Source organism: Hemitrygon akajei, chromosome 6 (genome assembly GCF_048418815.1).
Source record: "Hemitrygon akajei chromosome 6, sHemAka1.3, whole genome shotgun sequence".
Taxonomy (NCBI): Eukaryota; Metazoa; Chordata; class Chondrichthyes; order Myliobatiformes; family Dasyatidae; genus Hemitrygon; species Hemitrygon akajei.
Genome location: NC_133129.1, coordinates 20,903,374 through 20,920,031, shown reverse-complemented (window position 1 = coordinate 20,920,031; position 16,658 = coordinate 20,903,374). Strand labels below are relative to the sequence as shown.

The 16,658-nt window shown below is 43.8% G+C and overlaps 1 protein-coding gene across 2 annotated transcripts in view; it reads left to right on the top strand.

Annotated features, from left to right (window-relative positions):
- The window catches only part of LOC140728898 (rapamycin-insensitive companion of mTOR-like), a 201,690-nt gene that overhangs the window by 155,042 nt on the left and 29,990 nt on the right, over nucleotides 1–16,658 (top strand). For both annotated transcript variants that reach the window (XM_073047981.1, XM_073047980.1), the window contains exons 29-31: nucleotides 7,580–7,686; nucleotides 8,868–9,097; nucleotides 13,321–14,338. In XM_073047981.1, coding sequence (XP_072904082.1) covers nucleotides 7,580–7,686; nucleotides 8,868–9,097; nucleotides 13,321–14,338 — 1,355 coding nt within the window. The remainder of the gene's footprint in view (nucleotides 1–7,579; nucleotides 7,687–8,867; nucleotides 9,098–13,320; nucleotides 14,339–16,658) is intronic.

Below are 16,658 nucleotides of genomic sequence, written 5' to 3'. Positions count from 1 at the left end.
CAGTGGGAGAGCATTTTGGAGATGGTGATCATAATTCTATGTCCTTTACAATAGCATTGGAGAGAGATAGGAACAGACAAGTTAGAAAAGTGTTTAATTGGAGTAAGGGGAATTACGTGGCTATCAGGCAGGAATTTGGAGGTTTAAATTGGGAACAGATGTTCTCGGGGAAAGTACAGAAGAAATGTGGCAAATGTTCAGGGGATATTTATGTGGAGTTCTGCATAGGTACGTTCCATTGAGATAGGGAAGTTATGGTAGGGTACAGGAACCGTGGTGTACAAAGGCTGTAATAAATCTAATCAAAAAGAAAAGAAAAGCTTACAAAAGGTTCAGAGAGCTGGGTAATGTTAGAGATCTAGAAGATTATATGGCTAGCAGGAAGGAGCTTAAGAATGAAATTAGGAGAGCCAGAAGGGGCCATGAGAAGGCCTTGGCGGGCAGGATTAAGGAAAACCCCAAGGCATTCTACAAGTATGTGAATAGCAAGAGGATAAGACATGAAAGAATAGGATCTATCGAGTGTGACAGTGGGAAAGTTTGTATGGAACCGGAGGAAATAGCAGAGGTACTTAACGAATACTTTACTTCAGTATTCACTATGGAAAAGGATCGTGGTGATTGTAGTGATGACGTGCAGCAGACTGAAAAGCTTAAGCATGTAGATATTAAGAAAGAGGATGTGCTGGAGCTTTTGGAAAGCATCAAGTTGGATAAGTCACCGGGACTGGATGAGATGTACCCCAGGCTACTGTGGGAGGCGAGGGAGGAGATTGCAGAACCTCTGGCAATGATCTTTGCATCACCAATGGGGATGGGAGAGGTTCCGGAGGATTGGAGGGTTGTGGATGTTGTTCCTTTATACAAGAAACGGATAGAGGTAGCCCAGGAAATTATAGACCAGTGAGTCGTACTTTAATGGTTGGTAAGTTGATGGAAAAGATCCTGAGAGGCAGGATTTATGAACATTTGGAGAGGTATAATATGATTAGGAATAGTCAGCATGGCTTTGTCAAGGGCAGGTTGTGCCTTACAAGGCTAATTGAATTTTTTGAGGATGTGACTAAACACATTGATGAAAGAAGAGCAGTAGATGTATATATGGATTTCAGCAAGGCATTTGATAAGGTACCCCATGCAAGGCTTATTGAGAAAGTAAGGAGGCATGGGATCCAAGGGGACGTTGCTTTGTGGATCCAGAACTGGCTTGCCTACAGAAGGCAAAGAGTGGTTGTAGACGGGTCATATTCTGCATGGAGGTCGGTGACCAGTTGTGTACCTCAGGGATCTGTTCTGCAACCCTTACTCTTCGTGATTTTTATAAATGACCTGGATGAAGAACTGGAGGGATGGGTTAGTAAGTTTGCTGATGACACAAAGGTTGGAGGTGTTGTGGATAGTGTGGAGGGCTGTCAGAGGTTACAGTGGGACATTGATAGAATACAAAACTGGGCTGAGAAGTGGCTGATGGAGTTCAACCCAGATAAGTGTGAAGTGGTACATTTTGGTAGGTCAAATATGATGGCAGAATATAGCATTAATGGTAAGAATCTTGGTAGTGTGGAGGATCAGAGGGATCTTGGGGTCCGAGTCCATAGGACACTCAAAGCAGCTGCGCAGGTTGATTGTAGTTAAGGAGTACGGTGTATGAGACTTCATTAATCTTGGAATTGAATTTAGGAGCTGAGGTAATGTTGCAGCTATATGGGACCCTGGTCGGACCCCACTTGGAGTACTGTGCTCAGTTCTGGTCGCCTCACTACAGGAAGGATGTGGAAGCCATAGAAAGGGTGCAGAGATTTACAAGGATGTTGCCTGGATTGGAGAGCATGTCTTATGAAAACAGGTTGATTGAACTCGGCCTTTTCTCCTTGGAGCGATGGAGGATGAGAGGTGACCTGATAGAGGTGTTTAAGATGATGAGCATTGATCGTGTGGATAGTCAGAGGCTTTTTCCCAGGGCTGAAATGGTTGCCACAAGAGGACACTGGTTTAAGGTGCTGGGGAGTAGGTACAGAGGAGATGTCATGGGGTAAGCTTTTCACTCAGAGAGAGGTAAGTGAGTGGAATGGGCTGCCGGCAACGGTGACGGAGGCGGATACGATAGGGTCTTTTAAGAGACTTTTGGATAGGTGCATGAAGCTTAGAAAAATCATGGGTAAGCCTAGTAATTTCTAAGGTAGGGACATGTTTGGCACAACTTTGTGCGCCAAAGGGCCTGTATTGTGCAATAGGTTTTCTATGTTTCTATTTCTGTCTTAAATACACCCAGTGACTTGGCCTCCACAGCCATTCATGGCAACAAATTCCACAGATTTACCAACCTATAACTAAAGTAATTTCTCCGCATCTCAGTTCTAAAAGGACGTCCTTCAATCCTGAAGTCGTGCCCTCTTGTCCTAGAACCCCCTACCATGGGAAATAACAACATATCTAAGCTGTTCAGGCCTTTCAACATTCAGAATGTTTCCATAATATCCTCCCCCCCACTGCCCCATTCTCCTGAACTCCAGGGAATACAGTCCGAGTTACCAGATGTTCCTCATACAGTAACCCTTTCATTTCTGGAATCATTCTTGTGAATCTTCTCTGAACCCTCTTCAATGTCAGTATGTCCTTTCTGAAACAAGGAGCCCACAATACTCCAAGTGTAGGTCTCTAGAGGCCTTATAGAGCCTCAACATCACATCCCGGTTCTTACATTGCATATCTCTAGAAATGAATGCCAACATTGCATTTGCCTTCTTCACAACCGACTCAACCTGGAGGTTAACCTTTAGGGAATCTTGCACATCGACTCCTAAGTCCCTTTGCATCTCTGCATTTTGAATTCTCTCCCCATCTAAGTAATAGTCTGCCCCTTTATTTCTTCCACCAAAGTGCATGACCGTACACTTTCCAACATTGTATTTCATTTGCCCATTCCCCTAAACTATCTAAGTCTCTCTGCAGGCTCTCTGTTTCCTCAACACTACCCACTTGGTTCATCTCTTTGTTTCATCGGCATTTTTAGCCACAGATCCATTAACCCCATAGTCCAAATCATTCACATACATTGTAAAAAGCAGCGGTCTCAACACCGACCCCTGTGGAACTCCACTGGTAACCGGCAGCCAGCCAGAATAGGATCCCTTTATTCCCACTCTCTGTTTTCTGCCGACCAGCCAATACTCCACCCATGCTAGTAACTTTCCAGTAATTCCATGGCCTCGTATCTTGCTAAGCAGCCTCATGTGCCACACCTTGTCAAAGGTCTTCTAAAAATCCAAATACACCAAGTCTACTGCATCTTCTTTGTCTACCCTGCTTGTAATTTCCTCAAAGAATTGCAGTAGGTTTGTCAGGCAGGATTTTCCTTTCAGGAAACCATGCTGGCTTTTGTCTATCTTGTCATGTGCTTCCAGGTACTCTGTAATCTCATCCCTAACAATCGATTCCAACAACTTCCCAACCACTGATGTCAGGCTAACAGATCTATAGTTTCCTTTCTACTGCCTCCCACCCTTCTTAAATAGCGGAATAAAATTTGCAATTTTCCAGTTATCCAGTACAATGCCAGAATCTATCGATTCTTGAAAGATCATTGTTAATGCCTCTGCAATCTCTCCAGCTACTTCCTTCAGAACCTGAGGGTGCATTCCATCAGGTCCAGGAGATTTATCCACCTTCAGACCATTAAGCTTCCTGAGCACCTTCTCAGTCGTAATTTTCACTGCACGTACTTCACTTCCCTGACACTCTTTAATGTCCAGTGTACTGCAGATGTTTTCCACTGTGAAGACTGATACAAAATACACATTCAGTTCCTTTGCCATCTCTGCATCTCTCATTTTGCATTTGTCCTCTATCTATCCTTGACTTTCTTTTACCCTTTATATACTTAAAAAAGCTTCTGGTATCTTCTTTGATATTAATCGCCAGCTTCCTCTCATAATTCATCTTTTCTTTCCGAATGATCTTCTTAGTTTCCTTCTGCAAGTTTTTAAAAGCTTCCCAATCCTCTATCTTCCCACTAGCTCTGGCTTCCTTGTATGCCCTCTCTTTTGTTTTTACTTTGGCTCCGACTTCACTTGTCAGTCACAATAGTGTCCTTCTTCCCTTTGAAAATTTTGTCTTATTTGGAATATCTCTGTTGTGCCCTTCCCTCATTTTTCACAGAAACTCCAGTCATTGCTGCTCTGCTGTCTTTCATGCAAATGTCCCTTTCCAGTCAACTTTGGCCAGTTCCCCTCTCCTGCCATTGTAATTTCCTTGATTCCACTGAAATACCGACTCATTGGATTTTATTTTCTCCTTCTCAAATTTCAATGTGAACTCAACCATATTGTGATCACTGTTCCCTAAGGGTTCCTTAACCTTAAGCTCTTTATACCTCTGGATCATTGCACATCACCCAATCCAGCATAGCCGATCCCCTAGTGGGCTCAACAACAAGCTGTTCTAAAAAGCCATCCCTTGGGCATTCTACAAATTCTCTCTTGAGGTCCAGTACTGACCTGGTTTTCCCAATCCACTTTCATGTTAAAATCCCCAACAATTATCATGACATCGCCTTTCTGACACACCTTTTCCATCTCCTGCTGTAATTTGTAATCCACATTCTGGCTGCTGTTTGGAGGCCTGTATACAACTGCCATTTAGGGTCCTTTTACCCTTAACTCAACCCATAGAGACTCTGCACCTTCCAATCCTATGTCATCTCTTTCCAGTGATTTAATATCAGTTCTTATACACAGGGCCACACCACCCCCTCTGCCTACTAACCTATCTTTCCGATACACCGTATATCCTTGGACGTTCAGCTCCCAATAGCAGCCATCCTTCAGCCAAGTCTCAGAGATGGCCACAACGTCATATTTGCCAATCAGTAGCTGATTTCAAGATCGTCCATTTTATTCCTTATGCTGCGTGCATTCAAATACAACACTCTCAGTCCATTATTTAACAACGTAAACACGAGAAACTCTGCAGAAGCTGGAAATTCAAGCAACATACACAAAATGCTGGTGAAACGCAGCAGGCCAGGCAGCATCTATAGGAAGAAGTACTGTCAACGTTCCAGGCCGAGATCCTTCGTCGTCCATTATTTGTTGCTTTCTGATTTAACTGCACCACTGCAGTTCCCATCCCCCTGCCAGATTAGTTTAAACCCTCCCTAACAGCTCTATTAAATGTGCCTGCTGGGATATCAGACCCCCTTTGGGTTCAGGTGTAACCAGTCCTTTTTGTACAGGTCGTACCTCCCCCAGAAGTTGCCCCAATGATCCAGGAATCTCAAGTCCTGCTCCCTACACCAGTCTCTCAGCCACACATTAATACGCCTGATCATGCTATTCTTGCACTCGCTAGAACGTGGCACAGGCAGCAATCCTGAGGTTACTACCCTAGAGGTCCTGCTTTTCAGCTTCCTACCCAACTCCCTGAATTCTCTCTTCAGAACCTCCTCCCTTTTTCTACCTCTGTCATTGGTACCAACGTGTACCAAGACTTCTGGCTGTTTATCCTATCCCTTCACAATACTCTGCACCTGATCTGAGACACCCCATACCCTGGCACCTGGGAGGCAACACACCATGTGGGTCCCTCTATCACTGAGGTTATAGACTCTCGAACCTGAGTGAAGATCACTGATATCTCTATCACTGATCTTCATTCAGGTTCAAAAGATTGTATGTACTACTGATACAGGCAGGGCCTGGAATTGAGTTAAACAAATAATTTCTAGTTTCTGAGCTATTGCTCTGTCCTTCCACTCAGCAGGCCCCTGCTCAGTGGGTCGTTAGTTCCCATGCTGCCGTACTCCACACTGCTTCTCACTAACTGGGACCCTGACACCCAAGCTCCCACTGGGTGATATCTGTAACATAGAACAATACAGCACAGTGTAGGCACTTGGCTCATGATGTCGTGCTGACTTTTTAACCTACTCTAAGTTCGATCTAACCCGACCCTCTGTAGCCCTCGGTTTTTCTGTCATCCGTGTGCCAATCTAAGAGTTAATGTATCTGCCTCGATCTTTACCTCTGGCAGGGTGTTCCATGTACACACCATTCTCTGTGCAAAGAATATTGAGTTTGTTTCTGGTCACCCTTGTACTACCTTTTCTCTGTGGAGTGAGGAGGATGAGAGATGTCTTGATGGAGATGTACAAGATGATAAGAGGTATAGATCGAATAGACAACCAGAGACTTTTCCCAGGACAGAAATGAAAAATATGAGAGGGCATAACTTCAAGGTGATTGGAGGAGAATGTAGGGGTGGATGTCAGAAGTACGATTTTACACAGTGGAATGCACTGCTGGGTGGTGGTTGAGGCTGATGAATTGGGGAGATGTACAAGGCCCTTAGACAGGCACGTGGATGACAGTAATGGAGGGTTATGTAGGAGGGAAGGATTAGCTTGATATTAGAGTAGTGTAAAACACTTGCACAACATAGTGGGCCAATGGGTCATTGTATGTGGTACACCATACAACTGTGCTGTACTCTTCTATAAGTGGGACTGAGCTACTTGAGGGGTTTTGCGGCTGCACACGTACAGGCAGGTAAGAAGTAACCTGTGAAGCTGGGGTCATGCAGCAGAGATTTCGGCCTTGGGCTTGGTCTTATAACTATGTGGCTGGCCTATGTCGCTGGCGAGGGGTTGGAGGCACCGTGGCAGGGTAGCAGTTAGTGCAACGCTATTACAGTCCGGGCATTCCGGAGTTTGGAGTTCATTTCTGCTGCTGTTCTGTAAGGAGTTTTTACACGTCCTCCCTGTGGAGTTAACGGGTTTTCTCCAGGTCCTCTGGTTTCCTCCCGCAGTCCAATGGGTCATTGTGAATTTTCCCATGATTAGATTAGCGTTAATTGCCTTTAGGAGCTGGGGCTGCTCAGCGTGAAGTGCCAGAGGAGCCTACTCTGTAGTGTAGAAATAAATAATCAACAGTAATAACGGTTCTTTTAGTTCTTTGCCATTTCTCTAAACAGAAACAAAGCATCCCCTCCCCCTCTCGTTCAATATGTTTTCCCAGTCACCAAGTCCCGTGTTCCATACATGACTGCTATGTATACGTGTTTTAAAACTTAATCAAAAGATTGAACAAGAAAGAAAGTTCTCCCACAAGTCCGTGTAAGGGGATGTACGTCTGAGCAAAGCTTTCTTGTATTTGCACCCGTTTGTTTTCTGAAGACCAGAGTCATCCATATTGGGAGTAACTATCTAGTGGCCAATGCTAGATGCCACCTTTCTCTTTCAAAGTTCAAAGTAAATATATTATCAAAGTACATGTATGTCGTATACAACCCTGAGGTTCATTTTCTTGTGGCTGTTTACAGTAGCTGCAAAGATACCCAATAGAATCTATGCAAAATCTACACACCAAGATGGACAAGAAATCCATGTGCGAAAGATAACAGACCATGTGAATAAAAAACAATAAGTAATAATAAATAAATAACACTGGGAACATGAGTTGTAGAGTCCTTGAAAGTGAGTCCGTAGGTTGTGGAATCAGTTCAGAGTTGTAGTGATCCATGCTGGTTCAGGAGCCTTGGAATCTGCAAAAGGATAGTGATCTAAATGTGATTTGAATTTCAGGGGAACATTGGATCATCAAATTGGGGATTGAACCTTCTTCAAGAAGAGAATGTGATCCCTGATATTATTGTCCTGGCCCAGACGTGTGAGATTCTTTCAGTTAGAGGGTGAGTAGTGATCCTCTCGGGAAGTAGACCTGCAGAAGTGTAATGTGTGCAGTAGTAATATCAGTAATAGCTGAGAATGATAGTTTGATCGCCAGGGAGTGTTTGAGGTGTCATCAATACTGACCTAATTTAAGAGTGTAACCACGGCCAACCTATGGTGCATGCGCCAGAAGCTGTGCATTGGACGATTGGAAGTGGCGCATTGCACCTCGGTGATAATAATAAAAAAGTAAGCCTACTCATGCAAAAAAAATTAACCAAAAACCCATTTGTACAAAAAAGATCTATAACAGGAATTCAAGTAGCTTAGAGATAGAAATGGGTTTTACTGAGAATAAATCTAAAATTTCGCAATTATTTTTAGCGATTTTATTATTTTGAGCACATCTTTTGGCAAATGTTATTTTCTTTCACATTAATCTGTTTTCAATTTTTTTAAAAAATGTTCAATGAGTCAAACTAGGAAAGAAGGACTTTTGTTCTGCAGTTGTTCCATAACTGTTCAATACACGTTTGTTACTTGTTTGATCTGAGGCGCCAGCATCTGCACTAGTACTGCGTCGCAGGCTTTTGCCAGTCAGTTTACAATTGACACTCGTGCGCTACCGAGTTGTGCTTTGTTTGTCCTTTGTGAACATTTGCAGTTTTGTACTTTTTTGAAAGTTAAGCCTTGTTTTTACATTCAGTTACCCATCACATTGCAAAAGAAAAGCAGAAAGTGATAGCGTGAATTCAATGAACAGCGGGAAAATGAGTTCTTATTTATAGCAGGTCCATCAGGAAAACCGTTGTGCATTGTTTGTGAAAACACTTTCTCACATAATAGAAGACATGATCTTAATAGACACTATAAAACACAACATTAGACTGAAATAGAAGGAAAACTGAAGCTAGTGCTTGGGTCTGAGTTACGGAAAGAATATGTGATTAAGAAAAAGGAAGAAATCAAAAAGACAAAATATATTTGTTAAAAGCCTCGTTAAAGTAAGTAATGTTTATCTTGTATTTATATTAAATCAATATATCATGTAAAAATGCTAAATATGTCTATATTAACATATTTTTACAAGAATTGAATGGAGGTACAAAGTGAAAAAATTGACGCACGGAATGTAAAAGGTTGGCCACCCTGGTATAGCTCATTGTTTCAGCTCGCTTTTTTCCTTCCTCCTGCTCCACAGGACTTGTCTGTATGTGTTGGGTCTCCTGGCGAAAACTAAGCAGGGCTGTGACATCCTGAAGCAGCACAACTGGGATTCGGTCAGGCACAGCCGCCGGCAGCCATGGCCTGTGGCCCCTGATGACATGGAGCAACTGTACAGCGAGCTGTCCTCCATCCCCAGCACCCTGAGCCTCAGCTCTGAGTCCACCAGCTCCAGGCATAACAGCGAGAGCGAAGCAGTGCCTCAGAGTAAGTATCTCAGTGCGATCGGGGACCTTCCAAGCAGCACAGTACATATTACTGTGTGAGATGTACAGTGGCTGTCACACTGTTCTCCCAGGCTCCAAAATGGCAGCTGGTCACATTAAATTTGTCAGTTTAACTTTGGGGATGCCAAGTGGCTGTACAAGGATTATAGATGCAATGTAGGTTAGAAGAAAGGAAGTAGAACTTGTTACCATGAAGGATTTTGGACTTCCCAATTGCATCCTAGAACAAGAGGTATGGATGGCTATGGTCCAGGCAAGGGTTGATGGAATTAGGCAGAATAATAGTTCGCCATGGGCTCAATGGGCCAAGGGGCCACGTTTCCGTACTGTAGTATTCTGTGACTAAATAGTTAATCCAATTCCATCCAGTGATGTTAAAACACTGTTAGAACTTCTAAATTACTTACTTTTAGTCAATTTGCGGCAGCAGTACATTGTAGCACATTTAACAAAAGCAAAATTACAATAAGAAATGTATACACTGTATGTATGTCTTTGATGACATACAAGGTCTACTCAATCTCACAATGAAATGTAGGTGCTATTTTACCTTCTTTGTTAGCCCCAGGATAGATCTTTAGACATGTTGACACCCAGGAACTTGAAACTGCTCTCTCTTTCCATTGCTGATCCCTCGATGTGAACTGGTTTGTCTTCCCTCAACTTCCCCTTCCTGAAGATCACAATCATTTCCTTGGTGTTACAAGATTGTTGTTGCTGTGGCACCACTCAACCAGCTGACCTACCTCACTCCTGTATGCCTCTTCATCACTGGCACAGCAGAATAGATTACCTGTCCTGAACTGCCTTTGAGAGTGTTGGTGCCCTACACTGCAGTCCTTTCTGTTGAAGATGCTCCCACATGGCATTTGGGTGTGGACTTCCCAGATCTAGATGTTAAAGGACCAGAGTTACACTGCCAATGTGGAGAGCGAGCAATTCAGAGAGGAACATGTAGGAGGCGGGTTTCAATGTATCTGTTGTCCTCTTCTGTAGAGGTTGTTTTATTTAGAGATACAGAGTGGAACTGGCCCATCAGCAACCCCCGATTTAACCCTAGCCTAATCACAGGACAATTTACAATGACCAATTAACCTACCAACTGGTATGTCTTGGCTTGCGGGAGGAAACTGGAGCACCTAGAGAAGACTCACGAATTGTTTTGGGAGAACGTATAAAACTCCTTACAGAGGATGCCAGGATTGAACTGTAGCAGCATTGCGCTAACCGCTATCCTACTGGAGCACCCATGGGCCATTCAGATGCTATTAGAGCAGTGTAGGCCAGTGGTAACACACTACATCCATTCTGTGTGGAAGCAATAAGTGATTTTGTCAAGGTGAGAGACATTAACAGTAGGGAATGGAGCACATTGTAACACACTAACACTAGGGATGGAGCACCTTAGGTCCACAGTCTCTTAATGCATAAGCTGCACAGGTTACCATCAAGTACCGTTGCTGGAGGTATATTGGAATGAGAAGAACCCGTGCTTTCTCTCAATCTCAAATCGTACCGGAAATATAGCTAATTTATCCGGGTTTGATTTTGGTATTACTTGAAAAATCAGTCTTGAGAATTTTAACTGACCCAACAGCCATTGTATTTTTTGGATATGAATTCCAAATTTCCCTGGTCTTTCAGGTGTAAAAATGCTTCCTCCTTGCACACCTGGCCTTGCCATAGGCTACTGGACTTTTCCCCTTCTATACCGCATCAAAGGTTGTCTTTATCTGTCAGCTGTACATCGAGGAATACAGTGAATTGTGTTGCTTGTGTCATGAATGTCCTGGGGGCAGCCCGCAAGTGTCACCACACTTCTAGTGCCAACATTTCATGCCCACGACTTGCCCAAGCCTGTACACCTTTAGAATGTGGGAGGAAACCAGAGCACCAGAGGAAACCCACGTGGTTACAGAGAGAATGTACAAACTCCTTAAAGACAACAGCAAGAATTGAACCCAAATTGCCAAACAATGGCACTGTAAAGTAGTGGTCACCAACCTTTTGAAACCCAAGATCCCCTACCTTGGCCTTAGTGAAAGGCAAGATCGTCTCCAAATTGATTACTTACACGCATGCACACTGGGGCAGAAAAGACCGGAAGTAAAACCCTGCAACCCGGAAGTAGAAATAATGTATGAACACGAGGGGGTCGCCATCCTTTTTTTGCACCGTGGATCAGTTTAAAATTGACAATATTCTTGCGGACTGGCTGACGGGGGGGAGGGGGGTGTTAAACACGACGGGAATACAGCGATACTCGAAGCAGGTTCCTTATGTCCAGTCTATTCCGCAATTTAGTTTACGTGGCTCTCAGCACTTACCTGCTGTCTGGCTTGCTCACGTTTTTTCCGCTGGAAAAAAACTCAGTGGGTTTGTCTTTAAGTGCAGAGTGCTTGGACTCAAGGTACAGAAGCAGGTTTGAGGGCTTCATTGCCTCATTAGACAGTTTCCGGGGCCGCAGCGATCGCAGTCTGGAGAGAGTGACCAACAGAGCGAGGAGTGCGTCAGGACGCGCCCGCCCCTCTGTTAGGATCTATTGGCTGACAGAAGTTTTTCAGTAGATTGCAGCGCGGTAGCTGCTCTGCTACTTACGAAACCCTGAGCCCGAATTAGGCTGTCTGCGAATATTTTAGCACCAGGTTCCCCCGGTGTGCTAAGCAGGTTTAGAGGCGGCGCCCATCTGTCTGCGCTCCAGGCCAGTAGCAACGGCACTTCTCGCACGGCCGGTTACCTGAGGCCAGCCAGTGATCCCTGATGCACTTGGGTAATGACCTTGCGTGGGTTCAAGTTCAGCAGTGAGCGTGACAGTGAATGAGGAAAGGTGCAGCTGATTCATATTGTTTCCTTGCGGCCTGGTGGTTGGGGACCAGCGCATGGCGGGAGAGCTACACGCAATTGCACTGGGCAGAAAGAACGGAACTAAAACCCCGCAACCCGGAAACAATCTCTCAACAGTATTTATGTATTTGTTTTTCATTTTTTTTTGAGATCTACTGGGATAGTCTCAAAGATTGACAAGTCGATCGCGATCGATGGGTTGGTGACCACTACTATAAAGCATCACTCTAACTGCTATGCTTTTTAATTTTCTACTGTACAAAATCCTTTAATCACTTCTGCATCTATGACCAAGATCCTTCCTTCCATTTAATGCTCAGGACCAAGCACATACTCCTAGCTCCAAACATGAATGTATACGACCCTTATTCCTTCCTTCACATGGTAACAGTGTTTTAAGAAGTACCTGATCAGGGGCCAGTGCAGATCTCCGGCAGAAATACCTCACGTTCTGCTGTTTGAGACACAGTCCCTATTTCTGTCCCCTACCAACCAGCCATTTTCTAAACTATTTACTGAAGCTTCGGTAAGCCTCAAACGTTTTGTTTGCTGGAAGCTCAGCAAAAACTTCTGGGAAGTTTAAGAGTTGAAAGTTTAGCTTTATTTGTCACACAAACATTGAAACGCACTGTTTATGTCAACGACCAGTACAGTCTGAGGATGTGCAGCCTGCAAGTATCACTATGCTTCTGACGCCAATGTAGCATTCCTGCAAAGTACTAACCCCAACCTGTATATCTTTGAAATGTGGGAGGAAACCCACGTGTTCACGGGGAAAATGTACATACCCCTTACGGAATTGAACCCCAGTGCTCCAGCTGCTGACACTGTAGGGCGTTACACTGCTACGCTACTGTGCCGCATACCATAAAACCAGAACCCCTACACAAAAACATCAGCTACAGCTCTACTGTCTACTTCAACCTTGATGTGTATGCTGCTGAGGGCTTTGGCACAATTTGTGGAAAATTCCGTTGTATTTCTCAACTTCTGTTTTGCATACTTGGCATGATGTTTTGAGCTCTTTAGCGAAGGAATGAGCTTTTGACCGATACAAGTATCTTGCTGCTAATATTGTCAAGTGATAAATTAAGAGAGTTGTGTACCATATTAAATTGGGCTAGTCATTGTTATAAAGCTCCAACTTCCATAAGACTCTAACTGTGGGTGCTGTTTCAGGCATGTTTATAATGGATTGTGCAACTGTGGGCTACTGTGTTTCAGGCATGTTTATAATGGATTGTGCAACTGTGGGCTACTGTGTTTCAGGTATGTTTATAATGGATTGTGCAACTGTGGGCTACTGTGTTTCAGGTATGTTTATAATGGATTGTGCAACTGTGGGCTACTGTGTTTCAGGCATGTTTATAATGGAGGATGATCGTTACGGAAGCAGCACTACAAGCACCTTCTTCCTAGACATCACCGAAGAGGGAGACCAGTCTCTGCTACTGAAGCCCAAGTCCACCAAGGAAAAGGAACGAAGCCCTTTAAGCATCCTCACCTCCTCCAAGTTCGCCACACGACGCTTCTTCAACAACTTGACCTCGCTGCCTAGCAAGAAACTGCGCAGCAGTAGCGAGTCCAAGTCTGCCAAAGCAGCTGCAGACAGGAAGCAGGCGCATCAGCGTATCCGGGCAGTCACTGAGCCAGCCAATAGCACTGAGTACCAGCAGAGTGAAGTGCTCACGAGCATCCTGAATGGGGCCCGAATGCACAAAAGCCACACACTAAGCCTGGAGACGTCATTTGTTGGAAATAGGGACCACGGCAATGGAGGGAGTTCACAGAGCATCTGGGAATCTGAACTAAAGCGTCCAAAGACACTGCTGGGGGAAAACCACAAGGAGCAGCTGACTAAGGACGGCAATACTAACACACAGTTCAAAAGCCGTAGCCAAAGCTTTAACACAGACACCACGACTAGTGGCATTAGCTCTATGAGTTCAGTGAGCTCTAGTCCCTCTGGTGAAACTGTCCGTCTCGACACAGAGTGCGGCAGCCTGAATACAATTGTCAGTGCACGGACAGTGAAGACCAATGTGTCTCCCACGCCCCGTTGCAACCACCTACCTCTGGCTAAGTCAAATTCTGTGTCTCTGGTACCCCCGGGATCATCTCACACCCTCCCTCGAAGGGCACAGTCGCTCCGAGCACCTTCCGTCACTACTATAAAGAGCCTGACTGACTACAATTTCAGTTACACAACCCCACGTGATGCCTTTGGCTACGCCACCCTGAAACGACTACAGCAGCAAAGAATGCACTCATCACTGTCGCACTCTGAGGCCCTGGCATCGCCGGCAAAGGACGTGTTGTTTACAGACACAATTACCATGAAGACGGGCAGTTTGGACTCAAGATTAACGCCAAGAAGGTAATTCTAAATTGCTCTTTTATTATCACGTATACTGAAATACTGTTGTTTCACATGCCATCCGTACAGTCCAATTCATTGCCACAGTGCATTGAGGTAATACAAGGGAAAGTAATAAGTTTGAAATAAACTGATTATCAAAGTACATGTACGTCACCATATACAGCCCTGAGATTCATTTTCTTGAGGGTATTCATGTTAAATAGAAAGAAATACAATAGGATCAACGAGAAACCACACAAAAGACAAACAAACAAGGTGCAAAAGGCAGCAAACTGTGCAAATACAGAAAGAAAAAATAATAAAAATAAGCAATAAATTTTCAGAACTTAAGATGAAGATCAAGTCCTCCGAGTCCTTCAGACGGTTCTGAAATTGCTAGTTCATTGAGACAATTCAAAAGTATGGCGCTTAAAGGGGAATTTCGGGCTGCAGACTGCAGCAGTAGTGGTTCGGATGTGGTATGGTATGTTTACAAGTTTTGTCAGCAGCCCGCAACGGCACCATGGCTCACTGGAGCCGAGCAGAATGAAGTGTTACAGTTACAGAGAGAGTGCAGAGCAGGCAGACAATGAGGTGCAAGGCCATAATGAGGTAGTTTGTGAGGTTGAGAGTCCATCTCACCATCCATCAATACTACCCTTGTGCAGTAAAGCTGATCAACACCTCCACCTGCTAACACACCCAACCACCACAACTTTATCATTTCCTGTCAGATTCACCTTATGTACAGACACTCCTGTGCCTAGTGTCACTTATGATAAAGTGACACTGAGATAAATGACAAGTGAGATAAAGTGACAAGTGAGATAAATTAATCTCACTGTCTTATGTATTTATTGTATTCTTCATCTTAATTGTGTGTTTTTTTGGGTGCTGCATCAAATCTGGAATAACAATCATTGTTCTTTACACTTGTGTATTGGAAATGACATTAAGCAATCTTGAATGTTGTAACAGCTGGCAGAAGCTGTCCTTGAGGCTGGTATGTGCTTTCAGGTCTTTGTTACTTCAGCCTGATTAAACTGTCCCTGAATTGGCTCCATTCCACATTCTCCTCAGTGCAGGTATTGTTCGAGGACACGCCTCTGTAAATATGTCCCTGAGGAGACATTGGATTGCATGGAGGGTGAGGGAGTTTAAAAGAACCCTGCTTTACTCGCTTTACACTTAACGACTGTGAGGCTAAGCACAGCTCCAGTGCCATATTTAGGTTTGCTGATGACATCACTGTCAAGGGCCAAATCAAATGTGGTGATGAATCAGGAGGGGTAATTTCACTCAGTTTTGCTTGCCCCATCACTGAACGGTTCCCAGAAACCATGGACTCACTTTCAAGGCTCAAGGTAAATTTATTATCTGCATACCATATATAGCCCTGAGAGTTATTTTTCTTACGGACATAACTCCACAAATTTATAGAATAATAATCATAATAGAATCAATGAAAGACTGCACCAACTTGAGCGTTCAACAAGTGTGCAGGAGATGACAAGCTGTGCAAGTACAAAAATAAAGAAATAATAAACAAACAGTACATGCATGGGAGGGATATGGAGGGCTATCTGTGGTCCAGGGGCATGTTGATGGGACTTGGCAGATTAATGGTTTAGCACGACCAGATGGGCTGAAGGGCCTCTTTCTGTGCTATGACTTTCTAATTCTAAGTTTATACATGAGAAAGTTGTGGCATTTCAGGTACATGTTCAGTTTTTTCTGACCTCCTGGACATCCTGTGACACCTGTTACCTTACTGAGTCAGTGACCCAAACATCATTAGCATTTTGGATCACGGAGAAGGTTGCCAAAGCAAGGATATAGAGCAAAGTCAAAGTAAAATCTATTATCAGAGTATATACGTTACCATATACTACCTTGAGATTAATTTTTGTGTTAGCATTTTAAGGAAATAAAGAAATTTAATAGAATCTACACCTTCTGAAGACATGCAGCACCAGAAGGTGTATTCTACAACTACGAATAACTATACATGAAGACTGATAAACAACCAATGTGCAAATAATACTGACAGCATTGTAAAGAGTCCTTGAAAGTGAGTTTGTAGCTTATAGAATCAGTTCAGAGTTGTAGAGAGTGGAGTTATCTGTGGTTGACTTATTATCATGGTAGGTAAATTGGAGTTGATTTATTTTCCCTCTCAGCTCTATTCTCCTCCTCCTCCCCGTAACTTTTGATGCCCTAACTAATCAAGAACCTATCAACCTCTGCTTTAGGTGTACTTGGCCTCACCAGTTGTCTGTGGCAATGAATTCTATAGCTTCACCACCCAATGGTTAAAGAAATTCTCATCTCTGTTCTA